This window comes from Periplaneta americana, chromosome 17 (genome assembly GCF_040183065.1).
Source record: "Periplaneta americana isolate PAMFEO1 chromosome 17, P.americana_PAMFEO1_priV1, whole genome shotgun sequence".
Taxonomy (NCBI): domain Eukaryota; kingdom Metazoa; phylum Arthropoda; class Insecta; order Blattodea; family Blattidae; genus Periplaneta; species Periplaneta americana.
Window position 1 is genome coordinate 3,067,874 of NC_091133.1, and position 23,871 is coordinate 3,091,744.

Here is a 23,871-nt window from a genome sequence, read left to right on the forward strand (position 1 = left end):
CTGTATTAATTTAATTTAAAATTTTTAACAGACTTCAGTTGTGCAGCTCAACAGTTAAATGCCAGTCAGAGTACACATAGGTTCAGTTTTGTAAATCATACTATAAAGACGGTAAATATGCCAAAAGTACGTCATTCAGTCAATTTAAAATCAAAACTAACAAGTTACATTTCAGAATTTAAAGAAGATGGTTTATCAACTGACAATAAAATATTATTTTGTAATTTGTGTCAGTGTGCAGTATCATCTACACAAAAGTTCCTGGTGCAACAACACATTACAACTAGTAAACATCAGGCCAACAAACAACTAAATTCCAAGCAGAGACAATTGTTTTTAACACAACCAACAACATCGAATGTAAGATCTGAGTTTAACATCGACCTGTGCCGTTCTCTCATCTCTGCTGATATTCCTCTCTACAAACTAAAGAATAAGGTCTTCAGGGAATTCCTTGAAAAATATACTCAACATACAATCCCGGATGAGTCAACACTTAGGAAGACGTATGCTCCATCCATCTACGATGAGACAATACAGAAGATAAGAGATGAAATTAAAGATAGTTCAATTTGGGTTTCCATTGATGAGACTCCCGACAAAGAAGGTAGACTTGTTGGTAATGTAGTTATCGGTTTGTTAAGTGAACAATATTCTGAACGAATTCTTTTACATTGTGATGTTCTAGAAAAGTGCAATAACAAAACTATAGTTAAACTGTTCAACGAAGCTATGGGTATCCTGTGGCCAAAGGGTATTATGTACGATAATGTGTTATTCTTTATTAGCGATGCTGCCCCTTATATGGTCAAAGCTGGACAAGCATTATCTGTTGTATATCCTAAATTGACTCATTTTACTTGTGTGGCGCATGCATTTCATCGTGTGGCAGAAGTGGTCAGAGACAATTTCCCTAAAGTAGATTTGTTGATTTCATCAGTGAAAAAAGTATTTCTCAAAGCTCCCAGTAGAGTTAACGTGTTGAAAGAAATGTACCCTGAAATTCCATTGCCACCAAAGCCAATTTTAACTAGATGGGGTACATGGCTAGAAGCAGTTGAATATTATGCCGAACATATAGACTCTATTAACAATGTTCTCCTTGCATTGGACTCTGAAGATGCAGTCTCAATTGATACTGCGAAAACAGTTACCTGTGACATAAGTGTGAAGAATGACTTAGCTCACATTCAGCATACATTTTCATGCATCATAAAAACGCTCAAAAGTCTCCAAAATAGGCACCTTTCACTATCTGAAAGTTTTGAAATTATAAATAGTACTGTGGAACAACTGAATCGTGGTAGAGGTAAAGTTGCAGATGCAGTAAGAGCTATATGAAATTATAAATAGTACTGTGGAACAACTGAATCGTGGTAGAGGTAAAGTTGCAGATGCAGTAAGAGCTAAGGTGGACACTGTACTTTCAAAAAACCCTGGATATGAAGAACTACAAAAGGTTGTTGCTGTGATGAGTGGTGAATCAACAGTGAAGATTAACTTGGACTTATCCCCAGCAGACATTGTGAAATTGAATTATGTACCAGTTACTTCTTGTGACGTCGAACGCTCTTTTAGTCAGTATAAATCTATCCTCAGAGACAATAGAAGAAGATTCACTTTTCAGCACTTGAAAGAAATGTTTGTAACCTATTGTTATGGTAACAGACAATAAAAATTGTGTTTTGTTGAAACTACATTGGAAGATAAGGTACGTCCATTATATTTTTTGTTTAGTTTGATTAAAATGTACCAATATTTAACGTACATAGTCATTTTTTTATAATTTTAAGTCCATATTTAATTCCATATTTTGGTAAAAATCCATATTTAATTCCATATTTTGGTAAAAATAACTACATATATATTTACATATTTCATATATTTTTAGTCCATATAAATCCGTTCCCTGCTGATCATCTTCGAAGAGTACGGACTCCAGGAAATTACATTAGAGTGGAGTCCTCGGGCTTGCGGTCGTCCCTCAATTAATGCATTTGGATTATCGCTTTGAACTATTTCAGTAATCATACATCACGATTTAAATTTGCAACCCTTCAAAATTTAACTATCGCAACAATTTTTTCTCATGATATAAGTAAACGAATTCAGAAACGTCTAACGAATGATTGGCAAATTACAATCCCTGAATCACATGAGAGAGAAGATGCGCATTTTAATTCAACGTGTCCGTCAATCACGTACTTTTAGCGAGAAAAGAATATTTAAAATCGTGGTCCAAATAAATACTTTATTGCGCATAAACGATGTGGCGACGCGAACACCGAAAGGTATGATGAGTCCGGCTACTCTCGTGATCAGACTTCGGGCTAACGTATTAGCACAGTCTAGTATATACAGTCGCGAAGCTCAATACGTAGTAAATATTCAAACATTAGATAGTTGCTCACCACTAGGATCGCTAATATCGCCTCATTACAGGCAATGCAAAATAGTACCGTCACAGTCTATTGTTTCTAGCACCCTCGAAACTCAAGCTTCGTGACTGTATATTGTAGACTGTTGTATTACGTCACAAGGGTGGGGTGCAAGTGTACAGGACTTTGCTTAGCAATGCGTGCTGTTCCTCTACAGCTCTTCTCAAGTCAAGACGTGAGCACGGGGCTGTTGTGAAGGCACACTGAGTTCAGTCTATGCGTGCGTTGTTTTGTACTGCAACGTCAATGTGTTACTTCAAAAATAATGTTTAATGTCTCATTTGGAATTAGTTAATTAAGATTATTATTATTTATTTGTAGTGAAATGTAATCAATTAGGATGCAATCTTTAGAGAAAGCATCTTAATAGCAGAAAGTTTACCACTGCAACATTTGGCGAGAAACTCGAAATTAATAGAAAAGGTGAACTCTGAACTGACACCCTTAACAGCAGTCCACAAGTCGACGAAGTCAGAAGTATACACACTTTATACAAATTTCAGCAGGGGCGTATACTGGTTAAAGGGTTTGGGCTACCGCTGACCCTATTATTACACAAAATATATCTAACAATTACTTTAATTTTAAATACTATGGTAAAACTAATAATACAAAATTATTACATTATGTTATATTATAAATTTTTACTTTTGTAATTTCCTTGGGCTACCGCCGGTAGCCCCGGTAGCCCGCAAAATACGCCCCTGAATTTCAGCAACTCATAATAAAACAGTTGAGTGGTTGACTGGATGTGGAAAGAAAAACAAATTATTAGGCAAGAAAATCTAAGTCTCATCTTCAGCATTTCTTAAAATTGAAAATGTCCGGGCATCAGAGAATAGATGTCAGGCGTAATGAACAACCAAAGGATGGGAGCATCAGTAAACATAGGAACTGGTGAAGAGAAACAGGGAACTTATGATACAATTAATGATAAGTACCACGTCCAGTGATCGAACTTCGCAGGAAGACTAACCAATATCCCATGCAAGCTTGTGCACGTTTCTCCTTTATTATGAAACGATTAATAGATGCTGTGATCTTCTTCGCTAAAAAAAAGAGCTTCCGTTCGAAGGAAAAGATAACATTAGTAAATCCCTAAATAGAGGTAAGTATATTGGGCCATATTCATAAACATTCTTAGTGGAGGCTTCCGATGGATGATCAGGGAACTAACGTTTTTCGTATTCACAAACCAGTGTTAGCGATATGATACGATATGAATCCTGTACAAGTAATCACTCGATAGCCAAGGCTAGTTTAGCACGCTCGTAGCGTGGGCTAGCGAAATGTCTATGCATAGCACCCTTAGAGTTTTCGGGTATTCTTAGAGAATACAAGCCACTCTACAAAATTCAATATTATTTTGCGAGACCTCTCCAGCTGTACAAAATGATTAAAGCTGTTTCTGATTTTACTATAAATGAAATAAAGAACGAGATCATACAGTCAAGACTTCGTTGCTATACCTCTTGATACCATCTATAAAATGACAATTATTGTAAACCTAAGGAGGCAGATTAAATTGGGAAATGTTGTATAATATATGAAACAGTGGGTGGTATTAATAAAAACGAAGACCTTACTTTGCTCATCTTCCTTATGAGCAAAACGAGCTTGCTTTTTCTATGAGGAAGCTCTGAAATGTCGTATTAATAAAAACTATCGGAGCTTGCTCTTATGTGCCAGAGTTTGCTCTCAGAGTTTGCTTCATTTAGCGTGGGAATTCGTATCAGTAGAGTCGTCAAACGGGTTCAGGCCAGCCACAACAAGCGACACCGCCACGTGTATTTCGATCGAAAAGATTAGTGATTGAGCTATGAGTGATACAGAGGAAGACGTTGGGAAAAAGGGAGAAGATTTATCTTTATTTATGGATAGCGTTAAAAAATTTCCAGTTATATTTATGAAGTCAATGTTACCAGAATCGAGGCAAAAGAAATCTGCAGCATTTGCAAATACCAGAGAGAAGTATGAAAAAGGCTTTGGGATGCCAATAAACGAGGCACAATTAATTAAAAAAGTGTCCAATATGAAAACCAGATTTTAAAAAGATGGGAAACAAGAACATAAAGATGAATGACTGTCCCGGTTCATATGGGATCTTTAATTGAAAACTCCGTAGTGACACTTGTGGCGGACAAGGATGCAGTTGGGTTTTCTCGGGGTTCTCCCGTTTCCCCTAATGAGGAATTTACATCATTCTGTCAACATTTCTCCATTCAGTCATTATTCCATAGCATTCCTCGAATGCCGGCTAGCGACGCAAGGACGGGGCTGGCCTAGGGATTAGTGGAGTTGCTTGCTCGAAACCTGGATACATAGCAAACCCTAGTGTAGTCAGCCGGTGTGAGTTTGGGAATGTGCCTAGCTTGAGGGTTAATGCAATGTATCTTGATAGGTCGCAGTGCTGGGTCATAGTGCCCCTCTCCCAAATTCTATTTCATTCCAGTGCATAATATTTGAACTGATAATTTCATGTAAGTTACATTTGTGTGTAAATTGTAAATAAAGAGGTATTCAACATTCCGTGTATTGTCAGCTGTGATTTGATAGTAGTTTTCAAAGAGTCTTGCACGCTTTTCCTTATAATACTCTCTGTGTTCCTTCAATGCCTCCAATTGTTCCAACAGCATTAGCCTCTGCAAATCTGTTAAGGAAATATTTAAATGCACTGCCTCTGGTTTGGTTTGTGTCACCTAAGAAATAGTCGGTTAAACAATCCACATTTTCTTGATTAAATCGGTACGAAGTTTGTAATCTCTCGAAAGTGAATCTCTGTGCTTCTTATACAACTTTTGAGGCCATTGAATATCCATGAACTCAGCCATTTCGATACAACAGCTTCACTCTACAAGAGTTACCTATTTAGGTACCTCAGGTTTTTTGAAGCAAATGCTTCAGAGCAAGAAGCAAAACTCCGTTTTATTAATAAGTAATGCGAGGAAACTATTACGTGCTGACTCCTTTCTCAAAGGTGGAGGAATTTTTGATGAGCAAGCTCATTTTCCTCAACTTTATTAATAGGAAAAGGAGAAAGATCACAAAATTTGAAGCAAACTCATCTTCCTCATCTTTATTAATACCACCCAGTATACCTTTAACTCAGGGCTAGGATACGACACTGCTGTCAATAAACAGAAATTTATATACTGGCCATACAGAAGTCCCACCTATTACAACGTGCATCTCTACACAGCAAAGAAAAAACAGTCACGATACGGTTTGGAAATCTCAGGCCCTACTATTTTTAAAATGCTACTGTTAAGTCAAATTTACGGGAATACGAGATCGAGATCGACATCTGGTGCTTTTGCGGGAATTCCTCTGTGAAAAATTTCGTCAGCGACATGTTTAAACAAACTGGTCACTGTGGAGGTAAGGAAGAAAATAAATAAAACGCAGAAAAGGGAAACGAAGCATATAAGAAAATATGGGAAAGGAAAAATAAAGAGACCAAACAGGAAGAAGATGAAGACAAGGAAAGAAGAACAGAAAACAAAGGAAAATAGGAAAATTACAATTGTGTAAATAAAAGACGGAAAGAAGCAAATAAACAAAAAATAGAAAATAAAAAATTAATTAACTGTCCCATAAATACAGGAAGTTTCCTGTTAAAAGATATATAATATTTACTTTTCCATTAAAGTGCCCACTTTCAAGTTATAAATTGTTTCAAACACACCCTGAAGTACCTAGAGTATAAAGGTTGCCAAATTAAACAAGGCAGTGCCTAACTGTTTTTAGCCTGTGTACGGGTATTTGGAAGCAAAAGTAGTCAGAACTGACGTGATGACATGTTGCTCATTTGATTTGTCTTCATCTTACGCAAGAAACAGAATTTAAAGTAAAATCGCTTCAAAGGATCAAGAGAAAGCTCGCAAGACATACTTACCTTCCAGTCGATACTTTCTTCTCCTCTGCCTCTACTTTCATGTCCTGCACCTCCCTTATTGTGTCCAAGTCACATAACTCTTCCTGAAAATACAGATTAAATAAAACTAAGAAACTGTGATATTCCATGAATCAGAGTTCAGATTTTCCATGCCACAGACGTGGAATTAAATCCTTCTGAGCGCAAGTAGAAATCATAGTAGCAGTAGACAGTACTCGGGCAGATACTCCATGCGAGTCTTTGCTCTTTATGCCGAAAGAATTGGCCGAGTTGTTGTGGCTGAAAATCTCCAAAATTGGAGTTAATAATGCTGCCATATCACACCATTTAAAGAACAAGAACTGTTGTGGGTGTGAGGTGTGAGGCCAGTAGCCACTTGGTGAATCTGGGCCATTAAAGAATTGAAGTGCCATGAATTATTATTATTACTATTATTATTATTATTATTATTATTATTATTATTATTATTACTACTACTACTAGTATTATTACTATTATATTATTATTATTATTATTATTATTATTATTATTATTATTATTATTATTATTAATATAGTGCGTTATGGTGCAAAATAAGCAAAGAACTAACAACGTTCTACAGTATTTGATTGTTTACTCAAAGTTGAGAATAATATGGTGTGGAAGGTTTTATTTTACAATGTCTTTATTCGAACAAATCACTGACCATAGTGCTTAGAATAAAAATCAAATCACAGTTCAAAATTATGATACTTCACAACAAAGAAATAACTATTGAATGACGCACTGAGAAAGTTAATACTTCTCTTACACGACAACAAACACTAACTGCTGAGAGTTGTACACTAACAATATCTGTGAGGAACACAATATACGTAACAAACTGGAAAAAGAATAGCCAAAGTAACTGATGAATTTCACTCACCTCAACTTCACACTTGACCAAGGATAAATTGAATGGCACTGAACTTTCTTCAAATTTAATCTCTGATGTGACACCAGAAATGTGATCCTCGTTTTCCTCCTTTATTTTAATCGATTGTAGATTCAATGAATTAAATTCCTGATGAACAAAAACAGAAGGTATATGATTAATTTGAATTTTGTCTAATTTACAGTGCTACAGGCTGTACTCTGGTCTGTGTACAAACATTTAACAAAATAAATAAGTGTAGCAAAGGAATGATAATTCAATCTGCTAACAAACATAATTAAATGGCGATGTACATCAGCAGCGACAGTAGAACCTTGATAAATATAAGCTACTATTTTAGCTCTTTAATTTTGCTATTTTACTTAATATGTATAGCTAGAGGGATATATTTAGTTCATTTCTCAGATATACAGATCAGTAAATTAATGGAAGAGAACAATTTTGCGACATCACAGATCACCTCAGATGATTACAATACATTAATCTTAAAAATTACAATTCCAGCTAACATGTTGACTGTGTGCTCCTGTATGCAAGAGCGTCCTCACAGATTCTTCTTTGGTATCAAGTGTTCCAACTGAAGCTAACCAGCACTGAGTGCAGGACAGCTTTCCATATAGACGCTTATTTGAAATAACTTAATTTTGAACTTGCATACATTAATTTTAATGTCCAAAAATAAATTAAAGAAGAATTTGAATTAAATCTTGTACATTTTAATTTAATTGAACAGTCCTCATAATGAGTGAAAAGCATACTTTTGTAAAACAAGGAATACGTGTCACAATGGCAACTAAGACGAGATATTCCTGGCTTCTTTCTCTGATAAAGTATGTTGAATATAATTATTCCACAGTTGCATGTTTTCCTCTGACATGGTTTACAAGAATGATCAATGTTGCTTGTTCGACATAGTAATCATTATCAATTTACCTCAGACGAAAACTTCTTTTCCTTCCAATCAGTGTTATTACTTGTCTGTATAGCCAACGGATCGACCTCAGGTTCCATCTTGATAGCATCCATCACAACTGGAAGAGGTGATTAAAAAGACACATTCAGTTCTACATTGTGAGCTGTTGGGAAGGATCTATTACCAGCAACTTGATGTTAAAAACTAGTTTGGTATAACTGCATGCAACACCTTTAGTATCAGAGGGAAGCAGATACAAATGATTATGCTTCCTATTATATCTGCAGGGTGTGTGCATGCATTAACAGCTTAAGCCACTTTACAGATTACAGAATATACCTCAGTGGCCTTACTGTACCTCGTCAGAAATAATAGATTGCGGCCAGGAAGCAGGTTTCAGGTCACGTTGATGAGTTGTAATTAATTCTGAATACCTGATTATGTGTTTTAATAAACAAACAGAAATTGAAAATATTATATACAGCATCGATAATTCCGTGTGGTTTTGTATCCACTATACCGAATCTTGTCTATTGTTCACATACCAATTACACATAGATTAGGGGCGTACATGTCTTCAAATAAAACAAACTCTTAGAAGTCTTTTTTTTTTTTTGGTCCATGTGTGGGGAATTATTGGTAAGATGCAAATATTACAATCAAATAATGAAATAAAGTACCGTATTTACTAGAATATTTCACGCACTTTTTTCCCGCAATTTCGATCTATAAATTAAGGGTGCGTGAATTATGCGAGGAATTTCACAAGCTGGTATTGTTAAGGGTAAAAATGTCAAAACTACGCAGTTCCCTTACATATCCTAGTAACGTGTCTTCAAGATCAGGGAATTTTCCACTTTTTGGTCCACGAAATGCTTTCCTTGATGCATTTGTTTCTTGAAGAGCTTGTTTTTGCTTCCTCCAGTAGCGAATATTAAATTCTGGAACTGTGAATTCACGTCCAGCTGCTCTGTTGCCATGTGTTTCTGCATACGCAATAACTTTTAATTTGAAGGATGCAGTATGACTCGAATATCGGGATTTAACATTCATTGTTAAAACTTTTAACAGACGGCTTTTGACAGGTTTCCCTTTTCGAGTCTCAAACTCAACTGATGCGATCCAACACAAAGCTTTCAAACCACCCCCATTCAAATGGTAGGGGGAGGTCAATACCCTATACCGGTATTTTTAAAGGACTTTCATAGACGAGAAGGGAGCGCCTGTAACAGGTAGCTGTCCAGTCCCAAATACCGCCATGCACTCTCTCGTTACGGCATTTAAGATACCGTACATTCAGGGCTCCTCAACATAACACACCTCATTACTTCAAGTTTCAGTATGTATTTGTTACAGTATTTCACGAATATTAAATGCGTGAAATATACGAGGAAATTAATTTATTAAATTATATAGTAAATAATTTGGGTGCGTGAAATATGCGATGGCGTGAATTACGCGAGTAAATACGGTAACAAATATGGATATAATTTAGTCAAGTATCAATTCATTAAATGGCAATGTAGGTACTGCTACCATAATTTGCCAAAATCTTATACCGTGCCAAGGGCAAACACTCACTGACACGTCAGTTAGGGTGGAATCACCACAGCTGACCAGTTAAGGAACATTTGTTTTTCAAACACCCATTTTGTGTGTAGAGAATGTCACAAGAAAAAGATTTCTGCAGTAAAATAGTAATGAAATGTTGTTGTTGTTGTTTTCTAATGCCAGGCGTTTGACAATAAAGTCATTTGACCTCTTGCACTCCAATATTTTTCCAAGATATTATCATGGCCAGCCAATGAAACACAGATTTTGAGGTGTTCTGAATCCATTTCTTGGTTTGAGTTGCACAATGGGCAGTTAGGGGACTGATATATTCCAATTCTATGTAGGTGTTTGGCCAAACAATCATGGCCTGTTGCCAATCTAAATGCAGCTACAGACGATTTTCGTGGTAAATCGGGAATTAACTGTGGATTACGATGCAGAGAGTTCCATTTTTTTCCCTTGGGATTGTGTTATCAAATTTTGTTTGTTGAAGTCCAAGTATATAGATTTAATAAATCTTTTCATAGAGTAATATGTAGATTTAGTTAGGTTAATGAAATGTTGGCAAATGCAATGGTGCTATTCATTACTCGTTTAAAGCAATGTCAGATGATTAAATTCATTTTTACACTAACAGCTTACAAGAATACCAGTTGTTGACCGCACTGTGTTAATAAATGGCCAGTTTTCGACCAGTTGTCGATCACTACACTAACAGATTTGAGAGTCCACACCTCTGGAGTAATGGTTAGCGGGTCTAGCCGCGAAACAGGTGGCCTGGGTTCGATTCCCAGTTGTGGCAAGTTACCTGGTTGAGGTTTTTTCCGGGGTTTTCCCTCAACCCAATATGAGCAAATGCTGGGTAACTTTCGGTGTTGGACCCTGGACACATTTCACTGGCATTATCACCTTCATCTCATTCAGACGCTAAATAACCTAAGCTGTTGATAAAGCGTCGTAAAATAACCTACTAAAATAAAAAATAAACAGATCAGATACGACAGTTTTAACATAGAAAACACTTATATTTCATTATATAAAAATACATTTATATTCTAACCAAGATTGTAACCTGTAAAACTGAAAATGTATATCCCACAAGTGTGTCTTTCTTATAGTTTCCTATGGTTCAGGAAGAACACACTGCAGCATATGCTGCTTTAGTATCAGGATCTTCTTGTGCTGGCCACTTCAACACATTTCCAGCCACTTGTCAAGCCAATAAAAGGTTAATACCCTTTCCCTCCCTCTACCACTTTTCCCACAAAGTAAGGACAAGGTTTTATCACTGTAGATTTCACAGCGACCCAAGATCCTTTTTTCACGTGGTTCTCATCACTACTGCTTTGGTTGTTCGATGAGGTCTGGAATTGTTGCTCTCACTCAGAGCGCTATCTGAGAAGCCCCTGCTTTTAGACTTCAGTCTCTTTTCTGTTCTGTGTTTTCTTCGCATTGTTATTTTTCTTCTTTCTTCCCGTCAACATCTAAATCCTGATGACAGTATTCTCACCTGTTACCATAGAATAAGATAAACGCATTTTTCATTTCTTTTTTTATATGAATGGTGACTCTCTCGGCCAACCAAACTCGTTTCAGAATACAGGACTAGTTGGCTGTGGTGTACTTCTACTTGCAACTTACTGAAGACTGAATTGCAGCAATAGGTGGTGAATTTTCTCCATTCATTTGAAATCCTCCTCTGATCTGGTGAACTTGCTCAATCTGCATTTCTTCTTCATTCTGCTGTGCTCCTTCAACTTTGTTATCATGACAAATCAATATGGTATCATCATCAGCAGTGTTGTTGGAGTCATCAGCTTGTATGCACATTTCCCGTAAATTTAACCAGTCGTTTTAGAGTTCAGATGCCATCCCATTTTTCATTAACTGCAACAGCTTTGAATTCTTTAGCACTTCGAGTTTTCATAGCTGATTCCGAATACAACAGATGTTCCACATTAAACTTTGCTGGTTTGATTCTCATTTCCATCAACACACCTACTTGTGGCTCTTTCATCAAGAATAATCTACTGCATTCGCATCAACAAGAAAGATGTCGCACTTACAGAAATCATTTTGGAGTGGTTCTTTCATCGAACACTCTCCAATGCCTGACCAAAATTTGTTTTAGATACTGCACGTCCCTTATTCTTATATAAAAAATCCTCAACTACATTTTTTCAATCACACAGAAGCATCAGGAGGTTGTAGAATGTGTGTAGCATTTGGGAGCAAGGCAAAGAGAAAAATTTTATTTTCAGCACACACATTTTTTACATACCCACAACTACTCTCTGCTTATAAATAATATTAACTACAATACTATTTACTCACCACTGCTGACGTCGGGATTCGAACAAACAAGCCTCACATCTAACCAAATGTCTCATACCTTAACTATTAAGCCAAGGAGACAAGTTACAAACCGACCGTCAAAATCATCTATCTGTACAATTATATCAATTATTTCTTGGTAAGCGAAACAATAGATGGCAGTATTCCTACTATCTAAATTATGGTTCATTTAACGATGCTCGCAACTGCAGAGGTTATATCAGCATCACCGGATGTGCCGGAATTTTGTCCTGCAGTTCTTTTACATGCCAGTAAATCTACTGACATAAGCCTGTCGCAGTTAAACACACTTAAATGCCATCGACCTTGGCCGGGATCGAACCCGCAACGTCGAGCATAGTAGTCCAGCGCTATACCAACTAGCTACCAGGGGCGACTATTTCTACTATGAAACCAGAGTCATTGTATATTGGAGAGTAAAATATTCTCGGTGGTGGTGGTCATATTTACTCCTTGCTCAGCAGAGAAGCATACGCAGTAATGCTAGAACGAAGGTCATTGAAGGCGACTCATACATGGTGTGTGGTTTATTGAATACAGGAGGCATTGATTAATAAACAGTATTATCATAGCAAAATGACTGATTAGAAATAACACTTTATTATTTATCAATCATTTCAATAGCGATAAAATCAGAAATTTTTCACTGCAATTCTCGCACCAACACTTCAACCCTACGTAATTCTTCATTATGACGATTATTATTAATAATGGTAATTGTTATTATTATTACCGCTATTATATTTCATTTGTATTGTTGTATTCATTTGTTTTTATATTCTATGTCAAATATTATTTTATATCTCTTGTAATTTAGTATATTTTAGCCTATGTCTATTGCAACAAACAGTTGTCGTGACATTAATAAAGGATTGACTGATTTCTTCATTGGATTGATTGATTGATTGATTGATTGATTGATTGATTGATTGAATAGACAATTTTCTTAACAATAAATACATTCTAGTCCTAAAATACAGTGATAAGACTTCTTCAATAATATTATGACAAGTTGGGAACGTATGAGTTGAAGTGTTAAGGAAGAAAGATGTCAAAGTTAAGTTAAGAATTTAAACAATAATTAAATTGTAATTTATTATAAATATGTTTTATTTTACTTCGTGAAATATCAACATTTGTATACATCTAGGACTATTATTGTTGAATGTGCTGAATTTCAGTATCACAAAATGGTTGTTAACAAAGCTTCATTATTATTATTATTATTATTATTATTATTATTATTATTATTTTTTTTTTTTTTTTTTATTTTTTTTTTTCTTTCAATGTCTTGTATATTGTTGCCAAACATACGTGATTACAACATATTTTGTAAAATCCACTTACTTTCAGATTCATTGACTATTCCTTTTTCTGGCTCTTTCCGTGATTTTGGAATATTCTTGTATGAAAATATTGTAGGAACAGCATCCCAGCGTAACAATCTTCTTCCGTCAGCTCGATTATTTTCAAACATATCGTATGTGAAATGTTTCTGTAATCACAAATTATAGTATTCCCAATTGTAAATTACAGCGATCATAAATTGCAACAATTACAAATAAAAAATATATATTTATATTCAATATAATTCAAATGCAGTAGCAATTACCTCGCATACATATGCACGCTTCGGAAGGCAACCTTTCCTTTTGATGTTCTTGATCCATTTCTTCCTTCTTTCTTTATTTATGTCTCCCTGAGGCAGGAGAAACAATCTGACATTTTTTTCTGACCTTTGAGAGCAGTTAACTGCACAACAACACGGCATTCTTCAAGATAAAAATGGAATATCACATTAGAAACCTGTGTCTCGATGTAAGTCTTGTGTTGTACCAAGTCTCCTTTGGAATAAACATGGCCGCCGCGTCGGCATTTCTCAGATCAAATAATGCGGTACTCTGTCTGTAACAGGCGTACAGGTTTTAAATTCCTAAGTACTATCAGTAGCTGATATTAATTTATTATGACAGCATATATATTAGTAAAACTATGGAAAGTGCTCAAGAACACATATTAACGTGGATAGATAATATACCGGTAACTAGAATTTTCCTTTCGAAGTGCAGTATAGTGAGTGTAATAAAAAGACTGGTATTACAAACAATACTGTACTTGTTTGGAAGACTGTAAATTTTCTGTTCAACAAAATATTATTGCTTATTGTTGGCTTCATAAAATGACTAGGCCTATATAAATAACTAGTAGTGAAACCAGTTAATTAAAACTTAAGCATAGTTTTTTTTTTTCTTGTACGAAGAAGGAACCCGAAGACTTGTACTCCAGGCTAAGGCTTATTGTGCTTACCACTAGTAATCTGTGAATGATTGGGTAGCTGAACGGCCGCTCTCTTGTACAAGTACAGCATGCTGCACCATGAACTTAACCCAGGCTTTGGTGTGGAAGATTATGATGATGATGATGATGATGATGATGATGATGATACAGTGAATTAATGATGATGAAATGAATCTGAGGTCCAACTGTTTCAATGTTTACATTATATGCAGATGACACTTCTTTTATAACATGTTCGACTAGTGCAGCTGAACTGCGTCAGCTAACCTCAAATACAGTTTTGGAAGCAGCAGAATGGTTCAGAGCAAATAAGTTAATTTTAAACGAGGAGAAGACTCAAAAATTAATTTTGTCATTGAAAAAAGAAGAAGGGTCTGAAGAAAAGGCAGTAAAGTTACTTGGTATCCATCTTGATACAAAACTAACCTGGGATTGCCACATTGAATACATCTCTCGGAGACTGTCCAGAGTCCTGTATCTCTTAAGAGGAATTAGAGATAAAATACCCGGGCAGTACCTAAGAAGTGTTTATTTTGCTTTTTTTCACAGCATATTGAAGTATGGAATCCTGGTGTGAGGAAACAGCAATAAACTTATTGAAGTCCTGCTCATTCAGAAGAAAGCAATAAGAATTATCACACAAGAACCAAGCAAAGCACATTGTAAACCACTGTTCATACAGGAGTCCATCTTAACAGTTGTTAATGAATATATTCTGGAACTCCTTCTTTACATCAAGAAAAATCTTTATGGCTTCACCAGTAGGATGGATAAACATGAGTATAATACTCGGAATAAAGAAAAACTGGACATACCATTTTGCAGACTATCCAAAGTTAAAAGTAGTCCTAACATGTTTTCTGTAGAATGTTCAACATGTTTCCACAGGAAGCACAGGAAGGGTCACTTGACATATTCAAAGTCAAAGTGAAAACGTGGCTTCTTAGAAACCCATTCTATTCTGTACAAGAATATTTTGAATCAGAAAAGCAAGCTGTTGATATTTTTTAGGTTTCTTTCTCTGAATTGTATTATTATTCTGTAATATATTAGGAAATTCTCATAAATTGTTAATCAAATCAATATCTGTAATCAGTGTGTTACAATTTTCATCTAGATATTAGCCTAATTTTGATAATCTTGACTCTCAATTGTAAACTCTAAGGAGTATTTGTGATCATTTTGTTTTATGTTTAGTGTTGTAATAGAATAATTTTCATTTTTGCACTATAATTTCACACGTGTAATTTGACAATGTCATTAGCTTTTGCTATAACGACAGCTAATAAATACTATACTATACTATACTAATGGGTTGAGGGTAAACCCCGGAGAAAAATTTTAACCAGGTAACCTGTCCCAACCAGGATTTGAACCCGGACCCGCTCGTTTCACGGTCAGACGCGCTAACCGTTACTCCAAAGCGGTGGACTTTAAGCATAGTTACCGTTTGTGATTATTATGGCTTTTGTAGAGAATTTTGTTACGTAATAGCAAGAAACAATTCGACTCCTATCAGCAGGCCAAGACAGATAGAAGACGTCGATGAATTGCATATTGTTAAGAGGAAATACAAAAATATCGAGGCTTCTTACGATTTGTAGTCTTGCAGGTTTTGTCATGTAGTAGTAACAGTAACTAAATGAAGCCAAAATACCAATTCATCATTGTTCCTGCATGGTACCCTATCCGACAAACAATTACGATTCAATTGATTTTCACAACGAATGCAAAACTGATAATATTCATGACTACAAACTTACTTCTATGAAGTAATAATAAATATATCTATAAGGAAAATGAACCACTCAGAACGTAACAGCTCCACGCTCTATGATCAAGTGAGCTGTGATCACCAGCAGTTATCTAAAAATACTATGTAACTCAGATAGGACAAAAATAAAACAAAAAATTGAAATATAAATGACAGGGGATCTACAAACTCCCCATTATTGGATCAATGCACCTGTGGTTTAAGCTACTGAATGGAATACTTACTTACTTACAAATGGCTTTTAAGGAACCCGAAGGTTCATTGCCGCCCTCACATAAGCCCGCCAGCGGTCCCTATCCTGTGCAAGATTAATCCAGTCTCTCTCATCATACCCCACCTCCCTCAAATCCAATTTAATATTATCCTCCCATCGACGTCTCGGCCTCCCTAAAGGTCTTTTTCCCTCCGGTCTCCCAACTAACACTCTATATGCATTTCTGGATTCGCCCATACGTGCTACATGCCCTGACCATCTCAAACGTCTGGATTTAATGTTCCTAATTATGTCAGGTGAAGAATACAATGCGTGCAGTTCTGTGTTGTGTAACTTTCTCCATTCTCCTGTAACTTCATCCCGCTTAGCCCCAAATATTTTCCTAAGCACCTTATTCTCAAACACCCTTAACCTATGTTCCTCTCTCAGAGTGAGAGTCCAAGTTTCACAACCATATAGAAGAACCGGTAATATAACCCTTTTATAAATTCTAACTTTCAGATTTTTGGACAGCTGACTGGATGATAAGAGCTTCTCAACTGAATACTAACACGCATTTCCCATATTTATTCTGCGTTTAATTTCCTCCCGAGTGTCATTTATATTTGTTACTGTTGCTCTAAGATATTTGAATTTTTCCACCTCTTCGAAGAATAAATCTCCAATTTTTATATTTCCATTTCGTACAATATTCTGGTCACGAGACATAATCACATACTTTGTCTTTTCGGGATTTACTTCCAAACCGACCGCTTTACTTGCTTCAAGTAAAATTTCCGTGTTTTCCCTAATCGTTTGTGTATTTTCTCCTAACATATTCACGTCATCCGCATAGACAAGAAGCTGATGTAACCTGTTCAATTCCAAACCCTGCCTGTTATCCTGAACTTTCCTAATGGCATATTCTAAAGCAAAGTTAAAAAGTAAAGGTGATAGTGCATCTCCCTGCTTTAGCCCGCAGTGAATTGGAAAAGCATCAGATAGAAACTGACCTATACGGACTGTGCTGTGTTTCACTGAGACACATTTCAATTAATCGAACTAGTTTCTTGGGAATACCAAATTCAATAAGAATATTATATAATACTTCCCTCTTAACCGAGTCATATGCCTTTTTGAAATCTATGAATAACTGATGTAGTGTACCTTTATACTCCCATTTTTTGTACTGAATGGAATTCTATTGTTAAATTTCATTACTAGGAAATGGCTTCCATTGTTTAGCTTTTTTTTATTTCGATAGACCTATTTTGATTCATTATACAACTTTTCGATTTTCAACCACTACCGGTTAGTGAAGGGTCAAACCCACTAATTGGCGTGGGCTAGCTCTCAAGAGAGAGTCGTTCAAAAGAGTCAGTTCGTTCATATCAAGAGGGTTATAGCACAGTCTAGTATATACAGTCACGAAGCTCAATACATAGTAAATATGCATGTAGATAGTTACTAACCACTAGGATCGCTACTATCGCCTCATTACAGACAATGTGAAATAATAGTGGCACAGTAAATTGTTCCTAGCACCCTCACAACTCAAGCTTCGTGACTGTATATACTAGACTGTGGTTATAGTTTTCTTGCTCCATTGCTCCAATATGAGGAGAGTGAACAGCGTATTAAGCAAACCCAGAGACTTGTTTGTAATCAGAATGGATATCGACTATCAAATCCATAAATGATAAATTATGTAGACTACTGTAGCTCAAAGAAACTGAAGTGCGTTTTGAAGCACGTGTCACTGAAGCCAATGTGCATAAACGAATATTTACATCTAATCCGCCATGACATGAACAATGATTGATGAAATAAATAAATAAAGAAATATTTAAATATAAAGTTTTACATTTTAACCATTTATTCTTGAGTGTACTGCCCTTCTGTTCTCTCTCGTTGCATGTGCCTGGAGACCCTAATGGAAGAGAGGCGGCATCAAGAGCCAGAAGAAAAGAAATCAATTGCCTGCTAGTGTGTGATTACAAAATAATTAACTGTGAATCTCTTAAAAGAAACTAACCATCTTATTTACAAGTAACTATTATAGTGTGTTATGCATTACTGACTGAATTAGCAGTATTATTTGTACGTTATTTGCTTAGTGATTAACTACATTATACTCTAAGTAACTAGTATCCTATTTAATAAGCATGTGACATGTTACCATAGATTAAGATGACTGTAAAATTATTGTATCATTGTTAGATTAATGTACACAGACGATGCCTTGAATAATTGTATTCCAATGGTTAATAAAAATCTATCTCGCATTACTGACTGTGATAATGGTAAAAAGAAAACGATGCGGTTCGTAGCAAGTTGCACGTTATTTGCTGGTGTCTTTTCAGCAGAAAAGTCACCTGAAAGAGAAAATATTTGTTAAATAAAGATACTCAGTTCCTACTTTGTGAATCTCATTCAAGCTACTTCATAAATTGCTCCAAATTTTATTGCGCTACCACGTAAATTCCCATGTGAATGAAATTAAAAATCAGGTCTAATTTTATCTTGCATACTATCAACATGTAGCAGCGACATTTAATTATGCCATCTACTTTGAGAAGAAATTTATTTCAAAATTGAATACCATCAATTGAACATATCTGGGTGAATATTCTGAAATGGGTAAATGTATGTCCCGGATGATTTAAGGAGTTTCTTGAAAATGTTACTGATTACTTTTGCGTTTAATTAACTCTCATACGTTTTCGTTGGAAACAAAGCATAAAAGGATTAATTTTAAAATTTATATTTAAAAAATAACGTCCAAACTTCAAAATGTAACTACGGTCCCTATATCCCCAACTACATTTTACTCTGACTAAGTTTTTCTCGGAATGTTTCGATTTGATTTTATTTCCTCGGCCAAGATAATAAAAATAAATAGTTAAAATACTTATGAAAGACAGGAATTGTTGTTTGTTTTAATTCTGAAAGGACACAACTTTAACGTAAAGTTTGTCCCCAAAAATTTTGTAACGCCAGTCCCTCGAAATAAAAGAGCTACTCAAAAGACAATTATGCTTCATGTGGTAAATTTTAACGGTTGGTAGTGATGAGAGGTCAACATGGCGCCAGTTAAAAAACTTTTCGTCCATTGTCGTAATTTATTTTATTGAAAAATACAAAAATCATCACTGATGATTGAATGTTATGTTTTCTGTTGGTAACACTGGTCCCAGGTGGCATTAAATATAGTTTGTATATATTAAACTTTCGTAGTATATGCAAAACATTACAATGTTTGTTGACTAAAAAATCTAACCTCCATGATATTTTTAACGATTTATTTTGTCAGAACTATTGCGGAAATTATACTAATTTGTAACAACGGTCCCTGTAACGTCGGTCCCTTTATTGTGGGACCTAGGTTTCATTTAACATACAATTATTAAATGGCTGGTGGATAAAGTAACTTCGAATATTATTTCATGTGATTGTTTATAGGAAAGAAAAAAAGTCTGATGATGAAAGTAGAAAATATGAAAGGGAGAAGATACGTAGGCAGAGGGCAAATATGACTGAAGAGGAGTTGCAGAAAAAAAGGGACTATGGCAAAGAATATAAAAAAAAAGAAAGAAAATAGATATGACTGATCGTGAAAAAAGAAATGTTCGAAGACAAGTGAAATCTGAAGTGCATTAGTTTAGAAGATACCTTAAACAATGGGCTGTAAGGGAAAGATAACAACAATCCCTTGTTTTTTTTTTTTAAATTAGAAAACCTCACATAAAAATTTTTTTAAGCTGAACTGATACCAGAATCTTCAATAATAGGAGCAAATGTAACCAATGTGAGAAAAAGGTACACAATTTAATATAATATATTTTTTCCAGTTTTGTTATTCATATTTGCCCATTTCAGAATATTCACCCATATAGTGTACAGTAGGCCTACCTTCCTTTGTGGGTTTAGAAGATTGTGGCAACAGATACAAGACCAATACATAGAATTATGCTCTATTCTTTATATCGCTTCCCTCTTATGTAAGTGAATTCAATTAATATTTACTAGCATAAATGCCTTAAATGATTTCTTAACAGATATTGTATACCCACTAACTGAAGTGATCATATTGAAGAATATATTGAAATCAATTACTAGTACTGAACTTCAAATTGCAGTCAATAAAATAAAAAAAAAAAGTGGAAAATTTAGGAACATCCATCAACAAGACAATTAAAATTGTTATAAAGCTACAGTAGCAGAAAAAAATTCTATATCTCATTTCTTAATGATACGTAAGCTACTAGTCACCAAACACTTATGTTGTTCATACAAAGAAGCCTGTTCGACAACAAACAATAAAAATGCTGACAGGGATAATGAAATGCATTGTTTTCCGGTAATGGTTGTGCATTAAAATCTCATGTATTACAAACAGGAATCTCTAAGAAAAATAAACGAGTCTCGTAATGCAGTCTATTACAATTTCACTTCTGATTGAGATCTGCATTTATTATGAGGCAGTGCTTCTCACTTGACAATATGTCAGAGAAAGAACAATTGAAGTGCGCCCCCAAACAACGCTGTATAGAACATTTTCCATTTTTTACAGTAGAGACATAAAATAATATTATCGTAAAACTAAACAATAATTTAATCCGTATATCAAGGCAACAGGCACATTACAACATCACGATACATATGAACTATTAACCAGCTGTCTACTACTGAATGTTTTAAAATTGAAGTAGTTTTATAAGGAATAACAGTGGAACAACGATGTATGTTACTTAGTGGAACAATGCTGTATGTTTCCTATGGTTGAACACTTACTAGTAAGACATGGATTTGTGATCTTATAAACATTAAAAACAAAGAAACGGCAGAAAAATAACATAATGCATATAACACTTTAAGGTTCTGTAGCATGTAAGTACCGTAATTACTTTGTACATCTTGATTACGTAACTTTTAACACTATATCATACGGAAAACATATTATTTGTCTTTCTTGTGCTAAATTTTATATTACCTTGTTAACATGTTTCAGCTTGCTATCGGCCATCTTTAGAACTGGTTATTGCTGGTCTTGGCGCCTTTTGTTTGTTTCCTGTGGGGGTGTGTTTGTGTAATGTAATGTGGAGTCAAAGAGTGTGTGTGTGTGTGTGTTTTTTTTTTCTGAAATTGAGTTGTGCGTTGAGAATTTCGTTTGGATGTGTTTTTGTGTTTCTGTATATTTCTTATTGTTCTAGTGTGTTTAGTTTCAGGCTTTTTGGTTGGATGTATAGAATTTCTATGTCTGTGTTGATGTCTCTGTATGTACAGTTAGCATGTGTGATGTGTTCTGCATATGTGGAAGTGTTTTGTAATTTTGTTATGGCTGTGATGTGATCTTTGTAACATGTTTGAAATGATCTACCTGTCATGGAAATTCTCTCAATGAAGCTAATTTTTTAGAATTTGCATCGCTCTTTCTCTTTTTCCGTCTTGCTGGTTCTGACATGACAATATATTTTACCAAACCTATTGACTGTTCATTATAATAAAGTCTGTGATATTCCTCACATAATGCAATTTTTATTTCCGGGGTCATAACATAACACCCTTCTTTTCTGAATTTTTCTGGGCCACAACCCTAGGCTGAGAATAAAATACTATGGTATTCCATTAAAATTGCAAATAATTAGCTTTAAAATAACTATTAATAAAATAAGGTTGGGTCATTTCTATGTAGCCTACATACTGCTGATCCATTATACGGAGTATTAAAATTATAATCCATCCTTCATAGTACGTTCAGTATCACTCATAATATTTGAAAAGAACTTAAAAATAGCACATAAATTTATAGGAACATGAATATCATAAATAGCGATCAGGCAACCGGAAATTTTGTGTACTGCAGTAGGAATAACACTATACAGCATTGTTCCACTCACCTTATTAGGAAGGGTTTTTCCAGGCACCTCTTTGCCTTTCCAGCTTTTGTATGTCTTTCCAGAGTCCCGTAGCTTCTTCTGTTTGATATCATTCCACTCAGACATGTTAATTTTGCGTTTTCTCGACATAGTGAGGCATTTTAGATCGCTTGGTGAAACATGCATACTGCCTGCATTCGCCACATTGTTTGCTATACATCATTGTTCCACTGAAGTGGTTCAAATTTCCGACTATTACGGCCACTTGGGGATGGATATTCGACATTCCAGTGTGTTTTCCATGTGTAGGGTGTGCTATACATCGATGTCCCATTGAAAACTCAAAATATAAAAAAAATGTGCTATACAGCGTTGTTCAGGGGCGTACTTCAATTATTATTGCATACATCTCAAGTATGATATGATCTAGTCTGTGATTTATGTAATGGAGAAGGAAAGAAACTAGTCATACTGCCCTATTATCTCCTGCCTTAGTTTCCTAGGAAGTGATGCAGTCCAACCTGTCTTCATACAGTTGACTAAACAACATTTCGATTAAGTTTATTGTAAACTATGATGAAAAGTAAACTTATGAAAGAAGCAAAAAGAACACATCGAAATTGAAAAATACAAAATTCTGATATAGCTTAAAGTTGTGAGCTATGGGATATTATTAAAGATGAAACAGCTCCATGTCCAAATGAAAATATTCAAGATTATGCACGAGATGCTACAATTTGGTTATTTAACAATGAATTTCGAGGTCTTGGATTTATTGCCACTACTACAGCATAGTAACATTTAGCCTACATGATAAAAATCTAAAAACCAAAAATTCCTCTGCATATGATGAAATAGCAAGTGTGTTATTGCCCTAATCTGAAATAATTTTTTATCATTTAAATTGTTTATGTAATTTTTTTTATTCTAGTAGGTTATTTTACTACGCTTTATCAACATCTAAGGTTATTTAGCGTCTGAATGAGATGAAGGTGATAATGAAGGTGAAATGAGTCCGGGGTCCAACACCGAAAGTTACCCAGCATTTGCTCATATTGGGTTGAGGGAAAACCCCGGAAAAAACCTCAACCAGGTAACTTGTCCCGACCAGGAATCGAACCCGGGCCACCTGGTTTCGCAGCCAGACGCGCTAGCCGTTACTCCACAGGTGTGGACTGTTTATGTAAATTATGAATGCAATGTGGTATTTTCCCACAAAGACTCGAATACAAAATGGTAAAATCAACATAGGAAAACGAAAATAAATGCATTATCCGTAATTATTATAGACCCATATTACTTACTATATTGTCAAAATTCTTTCAGACAGGTGTGTATTGATTGTCTCACTACTTGGATTGCAACATCATATTAGTTTCAAAGCAGTTTGGAATTAGAAAATAAGAATCAACAGAGAATGCAGCTTCTAAGTTCGTGAGTACCGTACTAAAATCCTTAAATTCATAATTACATGTTCGGAGAATACCGGTATTTTGTGATTTAGCTAAAGCATTTGCTGTTTAGATCACAAAATATGGATAAGAAAAATGTATGGCATCAAAGATGACACGGTAGTTTGGTTTGCATCTTCATTAGCAAATACAAAACAACAATTGTAATTAAATGTACGAAATACTCTGAAAAATACTCACTGATACT

At 35.1% G+C, this 23,871-nt stretch overlaps 1 protein-coding gene across 3 annotated transcripts in view; it reads right to left on the reverse strand.

The window, feature by feature from the left end:
- Positions 1-16,205, reverse strand: part of LOC138693082 (zinc finger protein ZFP2-like) — a 31,961-nt gene extending 15,756 nt beyond the window's left edge. For 2 of the 3 annotated variants that reach the window (XM_069816675.1, XM_069816673.1), the window contains exons 1-6: positions 16,130-16,205; positions 13,681-13,973; positions 13,416-13,563; positions 8,180-8,277; positions 7,238-7,375; positions 6,334-6,416 (exon numbers count right to left, since the gene is read on the reverse strand). In XM_069816675.1, coding sequence (XP_069672776.1) covers positions 6,334-6,416; positions 7,238-7,375; positions 8,180-8,277; positions 13,416-13,563; positions 13,681-13,839 — 626 coding nt within the window. In that variant the 5' untranslated portion in view covers positions 13,840-13,973; positions 16,130-16,205. The remainder of the gene's footprint in view (positions 1-6,333; positions 6,417-7,237; positions 7,376-8,179; positions 8,278-13,415; positions 13,564-13,680; positions 13,974-16,129) is intronic. The other variant, XM_069816674.1, reaches the window with a different exon arrangement.
- Between the last annotated feature and the right edge of the window lie 7,666 nt (positions 16,206-23,871).